The 13,879-nt window shown below is 56.9% G+C and overlaps 1 protein-coding gene across 1 annotated transcript; it reads left to right on the top strand.

Moving 5' to 3' along the window:
* The first annotated feature begins 1,213 nt into the window (after positions 1–1,213).
* ZNF574 (zinc finger protein 574) lies at positions 1,214–6,081 on the top strand. Its single transcript, XM_040976172.1, has 2 exons — positions 1,214–1,248; positions 3,095–6,081. The coding sequence occupies exon 2, from the start codon at positions 3,115–3,117 to the stop codon at positions 5,839–5,841; it is 2,727 nt and encodes a 908-aa protein (XP_040832106.1). The 5' UTR covers positions 1,214–1,248; positions 3,095–3,114; the 3' UTR covers positions 5,842–6,081.
* The last annotated feature ends 7,798 nt before the right edge of the window (positions 6,082–13,879 follow it).

The following is a 13,879-nucleotide window of genomic DNA, read 5'->3' on the forward strand; positions in this document are numbered from 1 at the left end:
ATGCCGGGAGGAATGCTCTGAAAAAAACACGCTGGAAGTCACTCCCAAAATGCGTGGTGGCCAGATGCCCCCCTCCCGAATCTGAACACAGGGGTCCTCTCTCCCCAGGATGGTCAGGGTCAGAATCAGTGCGCTCCGTGGTCACCTCCTCAGTCTCTCACCCTCATGGTCCTCTGCCCTCATACTCTGGCTTCTTCAAAGTTAATTTCGTGTCCCTGCACCACCTTTTTTTTTTTCTTTTAAAGACGTTATTTATTTTTATTGGAAATTCAGGAATACAGAGAGAGAGAGACAGAGAAGAAGATCCTCCGTCCACTGATTCACTCCCCAAGTGGCTGCAACGGCCGAAGCTGAGCCGATCCGAAGCCAGGAGCCTCCTCCGGGTCTCCCACGCGGGTGTAGGGTCCCAAGGCTCCATGTGCCCTTTTTTCTTCCTCCCATTTCCATATCACCCTCCCTCTGCCCCGAATCCTTCAACTTTTCCTTGTTTATTCACATCTCTTCGTTGTTTGCCCCCTAAAATAACCTGGAGCTTTGCCCCCTTCTTCTGCCTTAACTTTCCCGTTTCTAGTCAAGAGGGTACAGAGCCTTAGTTTCCCCAGACTCCATGTGATAACTGTCGCGGCTTCCCCGAACCTATGCTGCCGGTAGTGTTTCACTTCTTCCCCTTTCGACCTTCGCGGGATCCCACATGCCTCAGCTCCAGCCGTCCAGGTCTCCCTGTGCCTCAATCCCCTCAATTTTTAGCCCCAAAAGCTGCCCAGACGCCAAGCCGCCATCGCCGCCCGAGGCCCCAAGATGGCGGCCCCGCCTCGCTACGTCGCCTGACGTCACCGCGCTGCCCTCCGCTCAGCTCGCCCTTCTCCAGCCGTCAGAAGGCGGAGCAGAGGAGGAGGAGCATCCTCTCGGAGGAGCCTGTCAATAAAGAGACGTCGGTAGAGGATTGGTTGAGTGCCGTAGAGCTTCCCAACCCTCCGCCCTATTGGCCCAAACCTCAGAAACGCGAGTAACGATTGGTGGGACGGCGAGGACTAGACGAGAGCTGATTGGACGCTTTCTGCCGTCCTCGCGGCGACCGAGGAGGAAGGTGGGAGGGGCGTTGCTGAGGGTGGCTCGGGACCAGAGCGAGGCTGAGGAGCAGGCGAGAGGAGTCGGCCGGGAGCTAGAGAGGGCGCAGCGCTAGGGTGGCCGTCCCCGGGGAACCGGGGCCGGAGCTCGGGCCCGGGGCGTGCGAGGCGGCCGAGGCAGGTGAGTGTGCGGGCGCGCGGAGGGCCGCCCCAGCGCCCTGCCCTGGCCTTGCGGCCTGCCCTCGTTACTCCGCCTGCGCACTCACGGGCCCGAGGGGCGGAGCGGCACCAACGGCCCGCGGGGCGCGCGGGCGGCGGAGAGGGGCCCGGCCGGGGCGGCGGGTGGGAGAGGGGGCTGGAGGCGTGTGTGGGGCTGAATGAAGATGGGCTGGAGGGACCTGGGCGGGGAGGAAGGGTTGGGGTCTTGGAGCTGCCGGCAGTGAGGGTGCCGAAGCTGCTTTAGGGTGGGGGTACCGATGATGGGACTGGGCCAGGACGGAAGGGGTGTGGGGCGCAGTTGGGGCTTAGAGCGCGCTTGGCTGTCAGGGAGGAGTTTAGGGCGTGAGAAAAGAGGTCATTATAAAGTCGAGGAAAGGAACGTTGGTTCTCCTGGAGAACAGGAGGTGATAAGGTCTTGATGTGAGAAGATTTCAGGAAGTGGTGTCCCTGAAGGGGAAAGGGGAGCTGCAGGGCGGGGAGAGGGTCCAGGTGTGAATTTTGGGGTTAGGATTCAACCAGCGGTTGCGGAGGGCTGGTATTGGGGAGGGGAGATCCTTGGAATGAGCTGGAAAGGAGGGGGAGCTGTAGGCTGGGGAACCCAGAGTAAGCTGGGGGAGGGAATTGGTGTTTTTGTTTTGTTTTTGCTTTTTTTTTTTTTGAAGGGAGGGTCTGTTTTAAGTACAGAAAATAAGGCCAAAGTGAAGATAGGATTGGGGTTGTTGTGCATGCTAAATATTGGGGTGGTGGCCTTGTGTCCCCCATATGATAGGCTAGGCTGGTGAGAGGAATTTGATGTCTGGGAGAGGGATTGTGATTGCCGTGTTGGGGTGTTATGGGAGATCTGGATATCCCCAGGGGTGTGTGGGCAAGGGTAGGCTGGCTTCCTCCTCGGTGTGCTAGGGGATGTGGGGGATGTTTGACAAAGGGGACCTGGATTGATGGTAGAAGGGGTAGGGGTCCTGGCATGCCTGCAATGGGTCAGGGGGGAGGTGGGATCTTTCTGTAAACAAATGTTGGGTTGATGACCAAGGGGGCCTTGGTGTCCCTTGGTTAGGTTTGGGATGGGCAAAGAAGAGGGGATGTGACTGTTAGTCTGATTGTGTTCAGTGAGTGGGCATCGGGGGCAGATTTGCCTTGGTGCAAAGCAGAGGTGATTGACAGAAGTCCGAATACCCTGCGGAGGGGCTGTCTGGGTGTGAAGACAGGGTTTGCTTTTGTGCTGAAGGGTCTGTCTGTCCTGGAAGGGGGCAGAGTGTGGGAGAGGGGCTGAGTAGTTAGACAAGGGTCTGGGGTGGAGTGTGGGATTTAGGCCAACGTGAGGCAGTGCAGGGTGGAGGTGAGAAAAGAGTCAGTGGGTAATGGGGTGGGTGGTGGAGAGGAGAGGCCTGAGGTGCAAGTCTGGCTGGAAGATGAAAACTGTGTGGGGCAGATGGGCAGAGGTTGTAGGAGAAGTGTGGTGGGAGCCATGTACCTGGGGGAGAAGATGGGTAGGGAGTTGGTAAGGAGAAGACGGTGGAAGGATGTGTGAGTGGAGATGAGGCAGGTTGCTGTGTGGGCAGCCCCGGAGCCGCCGTGAGCCATGGGAGACGAGATTGGACAGGTCTCAAGGATCTGGTGGGTGGAGTTGACGCAGAGGTGAGCCTTGGGGTAGAGTGCCAGGGAAGGGACTTCTGGGAAGAGGTCACGTTCAGTGTTTTTGTCGGGGAGGAGGTTGGGAGGAAAACAGTCCGAGGAAGGTGGAGCGGGAAAGAGACCTGAGGACCAGGAGCAGAGGCCTGACCGCTGTGTGTCCTCTGCCCCTCCCATAGCCCAGGGCCTCGCGGGCGCCATGACGGAGGAGTCCGAGGAGACGGTCCTGTACATCGAGCACCGCTATGTCTGCTCCGAGTGCAACCAGCTCTACGGGTCCCTGGAGGAGGTGCTGCTGCACCAGAACTCCCATGTGCCTCAGCAGCACTTTGAGCTGGTGGGCGTGGCTGAGCCCACGGTGGCCGTGGCCACTGAGGCTGCTTCCGGCACGGGCCTCTATCAGACCCTGGTGCAGGAGAGCCAGTACCAGTGCCTGGAGTGCGGGCAGTTGCTGCTGTCCCCCGGGCAGCTGCTGGAGCACCAGGAGCTGCACTTGAAGATGATGGCGCCTCAGGAGGCAGGACCGGCGGAGCCACCCCCCAAGGCCCCTGCCTTGAGCTCCAGTGCTATCCACTACGAGTGCGTGGAGTGCAAGGCCCTCTTCGCTAGCCAGGAGCTCTGGCTGAGCCACCGACAGACACACCTGCGGGCCACACCCACCAAAGCACCTGCTCCTGTGGTCCTAGGCTCCCCGGTGGTCTTGAGCCCTCCAGCCGGCCAGGCCCGCGTGGCCGTGGAGCACTCATACCGGAAGGCAGAGGAGGGTGGGGAAGGGGCAGCTGTCCCGGCTACAGCTGCCTCCGTAGCCACCACTGCCCCTGCCACCGAGGTGGTGACTGAGGTGGAGCTGCTGCTTTATAAGTGTTCTGAGTGCTCCCAGCTCTTCCAGCTGCCGGCTGACTTCCTGGAGCACCAGGCCACCCACTTCCCTGCTCCTGTGCCCGAGGCCGAGGAGCCCGCCCCAAAGCAGGAACCTCTGACCCCTACACCTGCCGAGGGACCTGTGACTCAGCCTGACCCGCCACCAGCCTCGGACCACAGCTATGAGCTGCGCAACGGCGAAGCCGTTGCCACTGCTGCTGCGGGGCGTGATCGCCGGGGCCGCCGGGCGCGTCGGGACCACAGCGGCGAGCCGGCTGGGCCAGCCAGCCCTGAGCTCTTGTGCTCGGCCTGCGACCAGCTCTTCCTGTCCCCCCACCAGCTGCAGCAGCACCTGCGCAGTCATCGCGAGGGTGTCTTCAAGTGCCCCCTGTGCAGCCGCGTCTTCCCCAGCCCTTCCAGCCTGGATCAGCACCTCGGGGACCACAGCAGTGAGTCACACTTTCTTTGTGTAGACTGTGGCCTGGCCTTTGGCACAGAGGCCCTCCTCCTGGCCCACCGGAGGGCCCACACCCCAAATCCTTTGCATTCGTGTCCATGTGGGAAAACCTTTGTCAACCTCACCAAGTTCTTGTATCACCGGCGTACCCACGGGGCTGGGGGCGTCCCCCTGCCCACAACGCCTGTGCCCCCAGAGGAGCCCGTCATCAGCTTGCCTGAGCCAGCCCCAGCTGAGACTGGAGAACCAGAGGCTCTGGAGTCCCCCGCAGCTGAGGATGGCTCCACTGAGCCCACGACCCCTGGCTCCTACTGCTGCCTCCTGTGTAACCGGGAGTTTGGCAAGGCCCTGCAGCTGACCCGCCACCAGCGCTTTGTGCACCGGCTGGAGCGACGCCACAAGTGCAGCATCTGTGGCAAGATGTTCAAAAAGAAGTCGCACGTGCGCAACCACCTGCGCACACACACAGGGGAACGGCCCTTCCCTTGCCCAGACTGCTCCAAACCCTTCAACTCGCCTGCCAACCTGGCCCGCCACCGGCTCACACACACCGGGGAGCGGCCCTATCGGTGTGGGGATTGTGGCAAGGCATTCACACAGAGCTCCACGCTGAGGCAGCATCGCCTGGTGCACTCTCAGCACTTCCCCTACCGCTGTCAGGAATGTGGGGTGCGCTTTCACCGGCCCTACCGCTTGCTTATGCACCGCTACCACCACACGGGTGAATATCCCTATAAATGCCGCGAGTGCCCCCGCTCCTTCCTGCTGCGCAGGCTGCTGGAGGTGCACCAGCTCGTGGCCCATGCAGGGCGCCAGCCCCACCGCTGCCCATCCTGCGGGGCCGCCTTCCCTTCCTCGCTGCGCCTCCGTGAGCACCGCTGTGCTGCCGCCGCCGCCCAAGCCCCCCAGCGCTTCGAGTGTGGCACCTGCGGCAAGAAAGTGGGCTCAGCTGCTCGGCTGCAAGCACACGAAGCTGCCCATGCAGCTGCCGGCCCAGGGGAGGTGCTGGCCAAGGAGCCTCCGACCCCTCGGGCCCCACGGGCTGCCCGTACCCCAGTGGTAGCCTCCCCAGCAGCCCTGGTGGGTGCTGCCCCCACAGCCCCTCCCGCCCCCGCCCGTCGCCGGGGCCTGGAGTGCAGCGAGTGCAAGAAGCTGTTCAGCACGGAGACTTCGCTACAAGTGCACCGGCGCATCCACACGGGCGAGCGGCCGTACCCGTGTCCAGACTGTGGCAAGGCCTTCCGCCAGAGCACCCACCTGAAGGACCACCGGCGCCTGCACACGGGCGAGCGGCCCTTTGCCTGCGAAGTGTGTGGCAAGGCCTTTGCCATCTCCATGCGCCTGGCAGAGCATCGCCGCATCCACACGGGGGAACGGCCCTACTCTTGCCCTGACTGTGGCAAGAGCTACCGCTCCTTCTCCAACCTCTGGAAACACCGCAAGACCCACCAGCAGCAGCACCAGGCGGCCGTGCGGCAGCAGCTGGCTGAGGCGGAAGCCGCTGTGGGTCTTGCTGTGATGGAGACTGCCGTCGAGGCGCTGCCCCTGGTGGAGGCCATAGAGATCTACCCGCTGGCTGAGGCCGAGGGTGTCCAGATCAGCGGCTGACTGCACGAGCTGCCCCTTGAGCACCGCCAGGCTATGTGGGTGCAGGCCCTCCGGTACCCTTCCCCTCCATGCAAACCTTGCCCTCGCCCTGCCCCACTGCCACGTATGTCTGTAACTGAATTCATTATTCTGAGGGGGGTGCCCTAGGGTCCTCTGTTAAGGTGCCTCCCCACTGACCTGTTAGCACTGGTGACTTCAGACTGAAATTGTCTAATAATTAAAGACTGAGGTGGATGTGGATGTGCTGTTGTCAGGCCTGCTTGTGGGGGATGGAACCTGGGAGCAAAGACAAGAAGTGTGGGATTGGACTTCTCCCCTGGCTGTGTTCTCAGCACCCAGAACCATCTGGTATGAGCTCAGGACACACACGATGGGTTTTAGAGGAGAACGCAGTCATTGGCATGGCCCTTCCTGTGATGCTGGGTGGAGGCAGGATGGGCTCTTGGCCACTAGAGGGCCCCACAACCCTGTGGAAAACCTGAAGCTGGTGACGGGAGCAGCACCTACAAATAACCAGTCCTCCCACTTGGGGCTAGATGGGGACTGTGTCCCCTGAGGACAGGTGCAAGTCAGGCGTGGTCCCAGGGGTGGTGAGGAGGACTTCCGGGGCCAGAGCCTGCTGCACCTGTGGTGTACGGAGCCTCATTGAGGGGAGGGTGTCTGAAGCCCCAGGGTTGGACTTTGGCTCAGCCAGCCGATACTTGTGGAGGGGAGAGGAGTGTTCACATGGTTGGCCAGTGGAAAGATCAGATTTATGGAGTGAAGGAGACAAAGAAAAACATCTGATGGTTCACTCCCCAGGCTACTGCAATGGCTGGAGCTGAGTAGACCTGAAGCCTGGAGCAAGGAGCTTCTTCGGGTCTCCCACGCCAGTCCAGGGTCCCAAGGCTTTGGGCTGTCCTCAACTGCTTTCCCAGGCCACAAGCAGGGTGCTGCTGGGATTAGAACCGACTCCCATATGGGACCCCAGTGCATTTAAGGCAAGGACTTTAGCGGCTATGCTATCACATCGGGCCCAAGGGGAGTTAGTTTTAATGAAACTCAGGAATACCTGTGACTGTCCTTCAGCAAACATTTAGTCCTCTGTTGGTCCAGAGCTGTATGACACTAAGTCATGGTTTAATCTTCTGCCCAGATAAGAGGAAACGGATTTAGCATGGCTGCGCAGGAGACAATGGAAGATTCTTTTTTTTTTGAAACACTATCTCTACTTCACCCCACCCTCACTTTGAGGCAGAGGTCTTCCATCTCTTAAAATGCAACACCGTGGTGATAGGCTAAGGCTGAAGCCAGAAGTGTGGAGTTTGTTCTAGGTCTCCCATGTCTGCCTCCCAAGGTGCATGTCTGTTAGAAACTGAATCAGAAGAGGAGCCGGGGCCTGAACCAGGCACTGTGGCATGGCAGGTGCATCTGGGAAGAGCAATTCCTCGAGTACCTGCTTCCCAGCAGGCTGTGTGGGTGTCGGTGATCATCCACCCTGCTGTCAGCCGGGCATGCTTGGTTGCTGGTTTTGAGATGAAGATGCTTTCCTAAACGGCCTCCTCTGAAACAGAGCTGCCAGGGCCAGCACCATGGTTCAACAACTTAATCCTCACCTTGCACTGGTTCCAGGCCCAGCTGCTCCACTTCCCATCCAGCTCCCTGCTTGTGGCCTGGGAAAGCAGTTGAGGACGGCCCAAAGCCTTGGGACCCTGCATCCATATGGGAGACCTGGAAGAAGGTCCTGGCTCCTGGCTTCAGATCAGTTCTACTCTGGCCATTGCAGCCATTTGGGAAGTGAACCAACAGATGGAAGATTCTTTGTCTCTCCTTTTTAGTAAATCTGTCTTCCCAATAATAATAAGAAGAAGAATTGTCATATCCTGGAAGTTGTGTCAAACAGTTGAGGGAGTCATCCTTGTGACAAGACTTAAAAATCAGGGATAATGAGGAAAAAAAGGACTGAGTGGGAGAAAACATCACGGCGCCTTGTGGCCAAAGACAGAGGCAGTGTCGGCAGAGAGCCGCTCCCTCCGGTCATTTTTGGGAATTACTCAAGACACCCTGGGTCCCCCATTTGAGCACTGAGCTGATGCTGGATGCTCTTCCATGTGTCCATTCCTCCTGAGAGTGGGAGATGGCAAGTCTGTCTGGGCTGTTGTAAGGAAGGTGGAAGAGGCCCTCATAAGCTGATGGCAACAGAACTGTACCAGGCATGTGGCTCAGTGAATAGACTGCAGGTAGACAGGTGGCAAAGCAGTGAGCTCCAAGGTGCTCTCGGCTGTTATGTGCCCCCCTTTAGGATTTCTTAAAAGGCAGAAGTGGAAACACAGAAGATTGCCAGCAGCCAGGCATTTCCAAGGTCTCCCATGTGGATGCAGGGGCCCAAACATTTGACTCACCCTGTGCTGTTTTCCCAGACACTTGAACAAAAATGGAGCAGCCAGGACTGGAACTGATGCCCACACAGGCCACAGATGAGATCTTTACACACCACACTACAGCCTGGCCCCCTCTGCACTTCCCTGGAGGCACAGGCCTCGGTTGATGGCCCAACTCCTGTGGATTCTTGCCATGTTGTAGTCTTGCTCTTGATGTGTGTGAGGAGAGGAGCTCAATTGTTTCAAACTTGGCCCAAACCATTCCGTGTTAATACTTTGATAAAGTAATCCAACTCCTTTCCAACTCCATCCCATTATCCGTGGTCCCTTTGGCCTACTCTGCTGAATGTTCAGGAACCCAGCCATCTGCACACCAAACTCGCACCACAGCATGGAACAAAGATTAACCCCCCAGTGAGAGCCAGTGTTATTTCCAATTTGCACTGCTGAAGTCTTGGGAGATGATGGATCAATACCCGGCCCATGGGCTAGTTTATGCCCAGTGACTTAGACAATAAAGAGTATACATCCCTGGGGGTTGGCAACATGGCACAGTAGGCTAAGCTTCTGCCTTTGGCACCAGCATCCCACATGGATGCCCGTTTGAGTCCCAGCAGCTTCTCTTCCAATCCAGCTCCCTGCTTACGGTTTTCTGAAAGGTCTTCATTTGGCCTCTGGTGGACCTTTGAGGATTGGAGGTAGGGATACTTGCTAGTTTCGTGGCTCTCTCATGGTTTTTACTGAAGACAGGTGAGCAGAAATATCCTAAGTGCTGACATCATCTGTTTCATTTCATTCTTAGGACCCTCCCTCCCTCCCGCCCCCCTGCCACAATATGAGGCAGCAACTGTCCCTTGGGGACACACATCTAACAACATAGAACTGAGCTGTGAATTCAGGAATTTTCATTCCTCCCACGTCATTTCTGACCAATGAGAGAAACTTGTAAACCGTGGCTATTTGAAGAGAAGCAGAACGCCCCACCTCTTGCCCCGCGTTCCTCACCAGCTTCCCAGGACACAGACCAGAGGACAGCAGGCATCATTTCTCTCTGTACAGTTTTTACTTTTTTATTTTTTGATGTTTGTTGTTCAGATGAATTGACACACTCAAGTTACAAAAGTGGGGCCTTAAAAGAAGCACATTGTACAATGAACAAGCAGATTGGAGTTAAGAACACTGAAACGCTAACCTGCTACCACGAGAAGACAGGTAGGGGGTACAGGACAGGAGGGGAGGGGCCGCCAACAGGGGCAGACGGAACTGAAATGGGGGGAGGGAGAAGAGGGGCTGGCATGGTGGGAAGGGAGAAAAGGCAGGTCTCCTCTGGGGCCTTCTGGACTCGAGGGTGCCACTTGGTCCCCCTCGCCCACTTCTTGCCACCTTCCAAGTCCCCACCCCTGTTCCAACTGGGGAAAGGGCTGAGGCAATCAGATCTTCACAAGGTGGGGTGGTCACCTCGCCTCAGTGCAGCCCTGGACTTGGGGACAAGGTGGTAGCAGTGGGCTGAGAGGCCAAGGAGGAGGTAATAAGAGTTAACTCACCTCACCCCCTCCCAGTAAGACTCCATGTCCCCTTCCCAACCCCACCATGATCCAAAGGCCTTCTGCCAGTTGTCCAGAGAGGCCTCCAGTCACCCTGCAATTATATAAATAAATAAATACTGAGCCCCGGGTGTGGAGGGATGAGTGGGCTGGAGGAGGGGCAACAGGGATAATGGAAAGCGGGCGAGGAGGGACGCGGGGGGAGGGGTCACAGACAGTAAATATTTGTCTCCATCCCAGCAACGCTTCTCTCTGGATTTTTCTCTCCTTTGTTTGTCTGTTGAACAAGGAGCTAACATCTCAAGGACAAGTACTTAAAAATATACATTATTATTATTATTATTATTTTCCTTTTCTCCCGCCTTTGTCATCCTAGTCTTGCTTTGGAGACTGTTGAGGTCAAAGTTCAAACCGCACTCGGGAACTGCGGCTTGGAGGTTTTTTTTTTTTTAATTTTTATTTTTAATTTTTTTCACTTTTTTTTTTCCCAACGTATAAAAAGGTAGCGGAGTTGTCTGTGGTTTTATTTTTTATTTAATGGTTAAATCTTTGGTTTGTTTCTTTTTTCTCTTGGAGGCCTTTATCTCTCGCACTTGCCTTTCCCACTCAGAGACCAGTGGGGGCCCGCATGTCTCAGTCTTGCTCAGTCTGTCTCACTCTCTCACTCAGTTCCCCCTACCCTGGGCTAGAGGAAGAAAGAGGCTGCTGGGTGGGTGGGTCAGAAGAGTCCCCTTGCCCAGTTCTCCCTGGGAAGTATGGAGAGCTCCTGATCTCAGCCCGACTCCCAGAGGAGCTGGGCTGCCCCAGCCCCTTATTCCTGGTTCTTGCGCCCACCCACCCACCCACCCACCCAAGAAGAGAACAGAGAGACGTGGTTTAGTTACTGGCATCATTTTCTCTTTTTTGGCACAATTGAAAGGCCCACCGTTAGGGTAGACCCATCTCTGTCCCCCTCCACTTACTTAAGTAGGTCAGGATTGGGGAGAAGAGAATTTCAGGGGACACCCCCTTGCTCCAGTCCATCTCTCCTCTCTAGCCCAGGCCCCAGAGCTCACACATCTGATCTAGCCCAGAGCCTGACCAGGGCTCCCCCTCCCCACCCCCACATCAAGCTGCCAGCCCTCCAACTCTCGCTCACACACAGACACACGGACACAGGCTCTGTACAGACCACAAAAAAAAAATGATGAGATAGTTTTGTTTCCCGGAGTCGAGACGGGAGGGGCTGGAGCGGAAGGGGCAGATGGGGGTGGAGGGCACAAGGTCCTCCATCACCTTCCCAACCGTGGCTCCCTCCGGTCCCCCAGCCCCTTGCCCTGGCTGGCCCTCAGCCAACGATATTTGGTTTCTTTCTTTTTTTTTTTTTTTAAACATTAAAGTTCTATGAGGTATTTGGTGCCTTATCTCGAGTCCTCGGGGGAGGGGGGCCCAGGGGGGAAGACCTGGGGCTCACCTGCCCCTCCCTCCCTCCCTCCCTCCCCCCCTTCCCAATATTTGGTTTCACAGCTGTAGTTAAAGCTTGGGATTTGGTTATTTTTTCCCTCCCAGGAATTTTCTTTTTTCTCTTCCCAGTCGTGGGGGTTGGATGGGGAAGGCCCCCACCACTCCCAGCTGCACAGGGGTCCCTCCACCAACGTCAGGGCCTCTGCCCCATCCTTTGTCCCCGGCTTCCTCCTCTCCTCTGCCCCACTCCCGCACACCTGGTGGGGAGGGCCTGGGTGGGGAGGAAGTAAGATGAGGTGGGTGGTGGTGGATCCTTCATTTTGCTTTTCTTCTTTTGTTGTTTTGGTCTAGAATCAGTTTTCATTTGAGTCATCTCCACCATGCCTTCCATGTGGCCTGTCTTCTTGGAGGGGGTTTTTTGGTCGTAACTACTTGCATTCTGCTCTGCTCAAATGTCCTTCCCCGTCTCATCGGGAGCCGGGGTGCCCTCTCCGCCCTTGGGCTGGGGCCCAGGCCTGCTCGCCGGTCCCTTCTCTTCCAGAAATAAAAAAGGGACAAACTCGGAGGTAGGGAAGGGTGGGAGCCGGTCGGCAGAGACGCTTACATCCCAGCGAGGATGGGTCTGCCAGTGCCAGGCCCCACTGGTGCCAGGAGTCGGGGTGGGCAGCTATTCCATGCTGCCCAGTCAAGGCACCCAAGGCCCCTGGGACGTTAGCTGAGTCTCTGCTGCCTCCATGGCCCAGCCCCAACAGTTTTGGTGTCTGGATGGGAGAGGGAGACAGGAGAACATAGGAGCCTGGGGCTTGGGCTGCCTCTCCTCCCGGTGTCTGGCAAAGGCCAGGCTCTCTCCTCCCTCGGTGTCTGCCCAGCCGGGGGCCGGCCTGCTCTGGTTTCAATGGCTCGCGTCCTTTTCGGCCACACTTTGGTTTGAGGAGAGACACAGAAAAGAAGAGAGCGAGAGGCAAGAGGACTGAGGAGGAGGGAGAGGAGGGCAGAGACAGACTAATAGAAATCAAAGGAGAGGAATCGAGCCACCGAGAGCTGTCAGTTTTCCTTGGTCCATTCTTTTGCTTTCTTACTCCGTGTCTTTTTTTTTTTTTTAAAGCTTTTTCAGTTGATTGGTGGGGCGGGGAGTTCGGGGCTCTTCACCCCGTCCCTGACACCCTCTCAGCCCCCCCACCCGCTTCCATCCACGCTGGCTGAGGGCCAGGCCCTTTCCCAGCTGCCCCCCTCCGGCTTTCCCGAAGACGACGTCCATGAGGTATTTGTGAAGAGAAAGAAGCATCCTTCTGTCCGCCTTGGGGACCAAGGGCCTGGACCACTGGGACAGGGGCTTGGCTCCACCTTGCGGTTCCTTCTTGTTCTCGAAGAGTCATCATCTTCTTTCCCTTATATATATATATATCTATATATATATCTATAATTTTTTTTCTAGTTTTAATTTATTGTTTGGTTTTCTGTTTCTGGTTTTTTTGTTTTTGTGGGGTTTTTTTTTTTTTGGTTCAAAACTTTGTTGACCTCCACAATAGCAGGAGGGCAAGGTGGCTCCCAGTGGTGTTTGTCCTCTGTCCCTTGTTGAACATGTCCAGGGCTGGGCAAGCACAGGGTCCGGCCAAGACTCATGTTGGTCTTGGGGTGGTGGCCACCACAGCCCCCTCTCCGATGGGGACCACAGGTCATGGCACTGTCCCCACCACGGGACCCTGATGGGGACGCCATCTTGAGGAACCCCACCACCGGGGTGCGTGCGTGTGTGCATGTACTGGGGATGGAGGGTCAGAGGGCACAGGATGAGGAGTGAGGCAAGTCCTCTTTTTGGTTTCTGGTTAATGTCAAAGAACGGGAAGGATCCCACGGATAGGCACTGGAATATGAATTTTTTTAGGTGTGGGGGGGAACTGACAGGATGGAAAAAAAAGACAACTTGAATGCCCTCACCTTATCTCTTCTTGCTTGGAATTCCCACTTTCCCATAGGCCAGGGAGGAAGTGAATTCCAGAGCAGAGAAGGGTGACAGGGTCGAGCAGGGACTTGGGAGAGCCGAAACTTGGCAAAACGGCCTAGCCCCTTTCAGAGGGAAAAGCGGGGACGTACTGAGGGGTGGTGGGGAGAGTCACCCCCAGGCCTGCCCCTGAACTCTCCCCCCTGGCTGGGGGGGCAGGAAGAGGTTAAAGCAAAACCCCCTGCACAGGAGGGGGAGCCGGGAGCTGCGAGGAAGGGGTCACATGGGAGGGACACATTCTGTTGAGCACAACGCTAAAAATTCTGTACATCCTTTGGATGAAGCTACTGAATATTTGGTGTAAGGTTGTTCAGGCCCTTTCTCTTTCACCTTTTGGAGAAGAACTTTTGGCCAGCAGTCCCGAGTCCCAGCCTGCCTGCCCCGGGCTGTGCCCTGTGTTTGCTGGCTCAGAGCTGGGGCAGGCTCACAGGCTGGTATGTTCCTTCCCTAGCTCCACTGAGGGAGGCCAGGTTGGAGGGGTTGCCCCATAGCCAGGGCTTGGGGCGGAAGGTCCAGCCTTCTAGAGGCTTCTCCGGCCCTGGCTGGGGTTTTTATTTGGCGTCGTAGCGGTGAGAGTGAGCGCGCTGAGGTCTGGCTCGCAACTGGTTTTTTGGTTTGATTTTGTGGGGTTTTTGGTTTTTTTTGTTTGTTTTCACCTCTGGTTCCTGGGCAGCTGGTTGTTTTGATTC

Source organism: Ochotona curzoniae, unplaced genomic scaffold (genome assembly GCF_017591425.1).
Source record: "Ochotona curzoniae isolate NIBS_2020 unplaced genomic scaffold, NIBS_Ocur_1.0 contig_2699, whole genome shotgun sequence".
In the NCBI taxonomy this organism is placed as follows: Eukaryota; Metazoa; Chordata; class Mammalia; order Lagomorpha; family Ochotonidae; genus Ochotona; species Ochotona curzoniae.

What these genes read in the sequence shown, in the direction of transcription:
- ZNF574 (XM_040976172.1), top strand. Translation starts at nt 3,115, where the DNA reads ATGACGGAGGAGTCCGAGGAGACGGTCCTGTACATCGAGCACCGCTAT.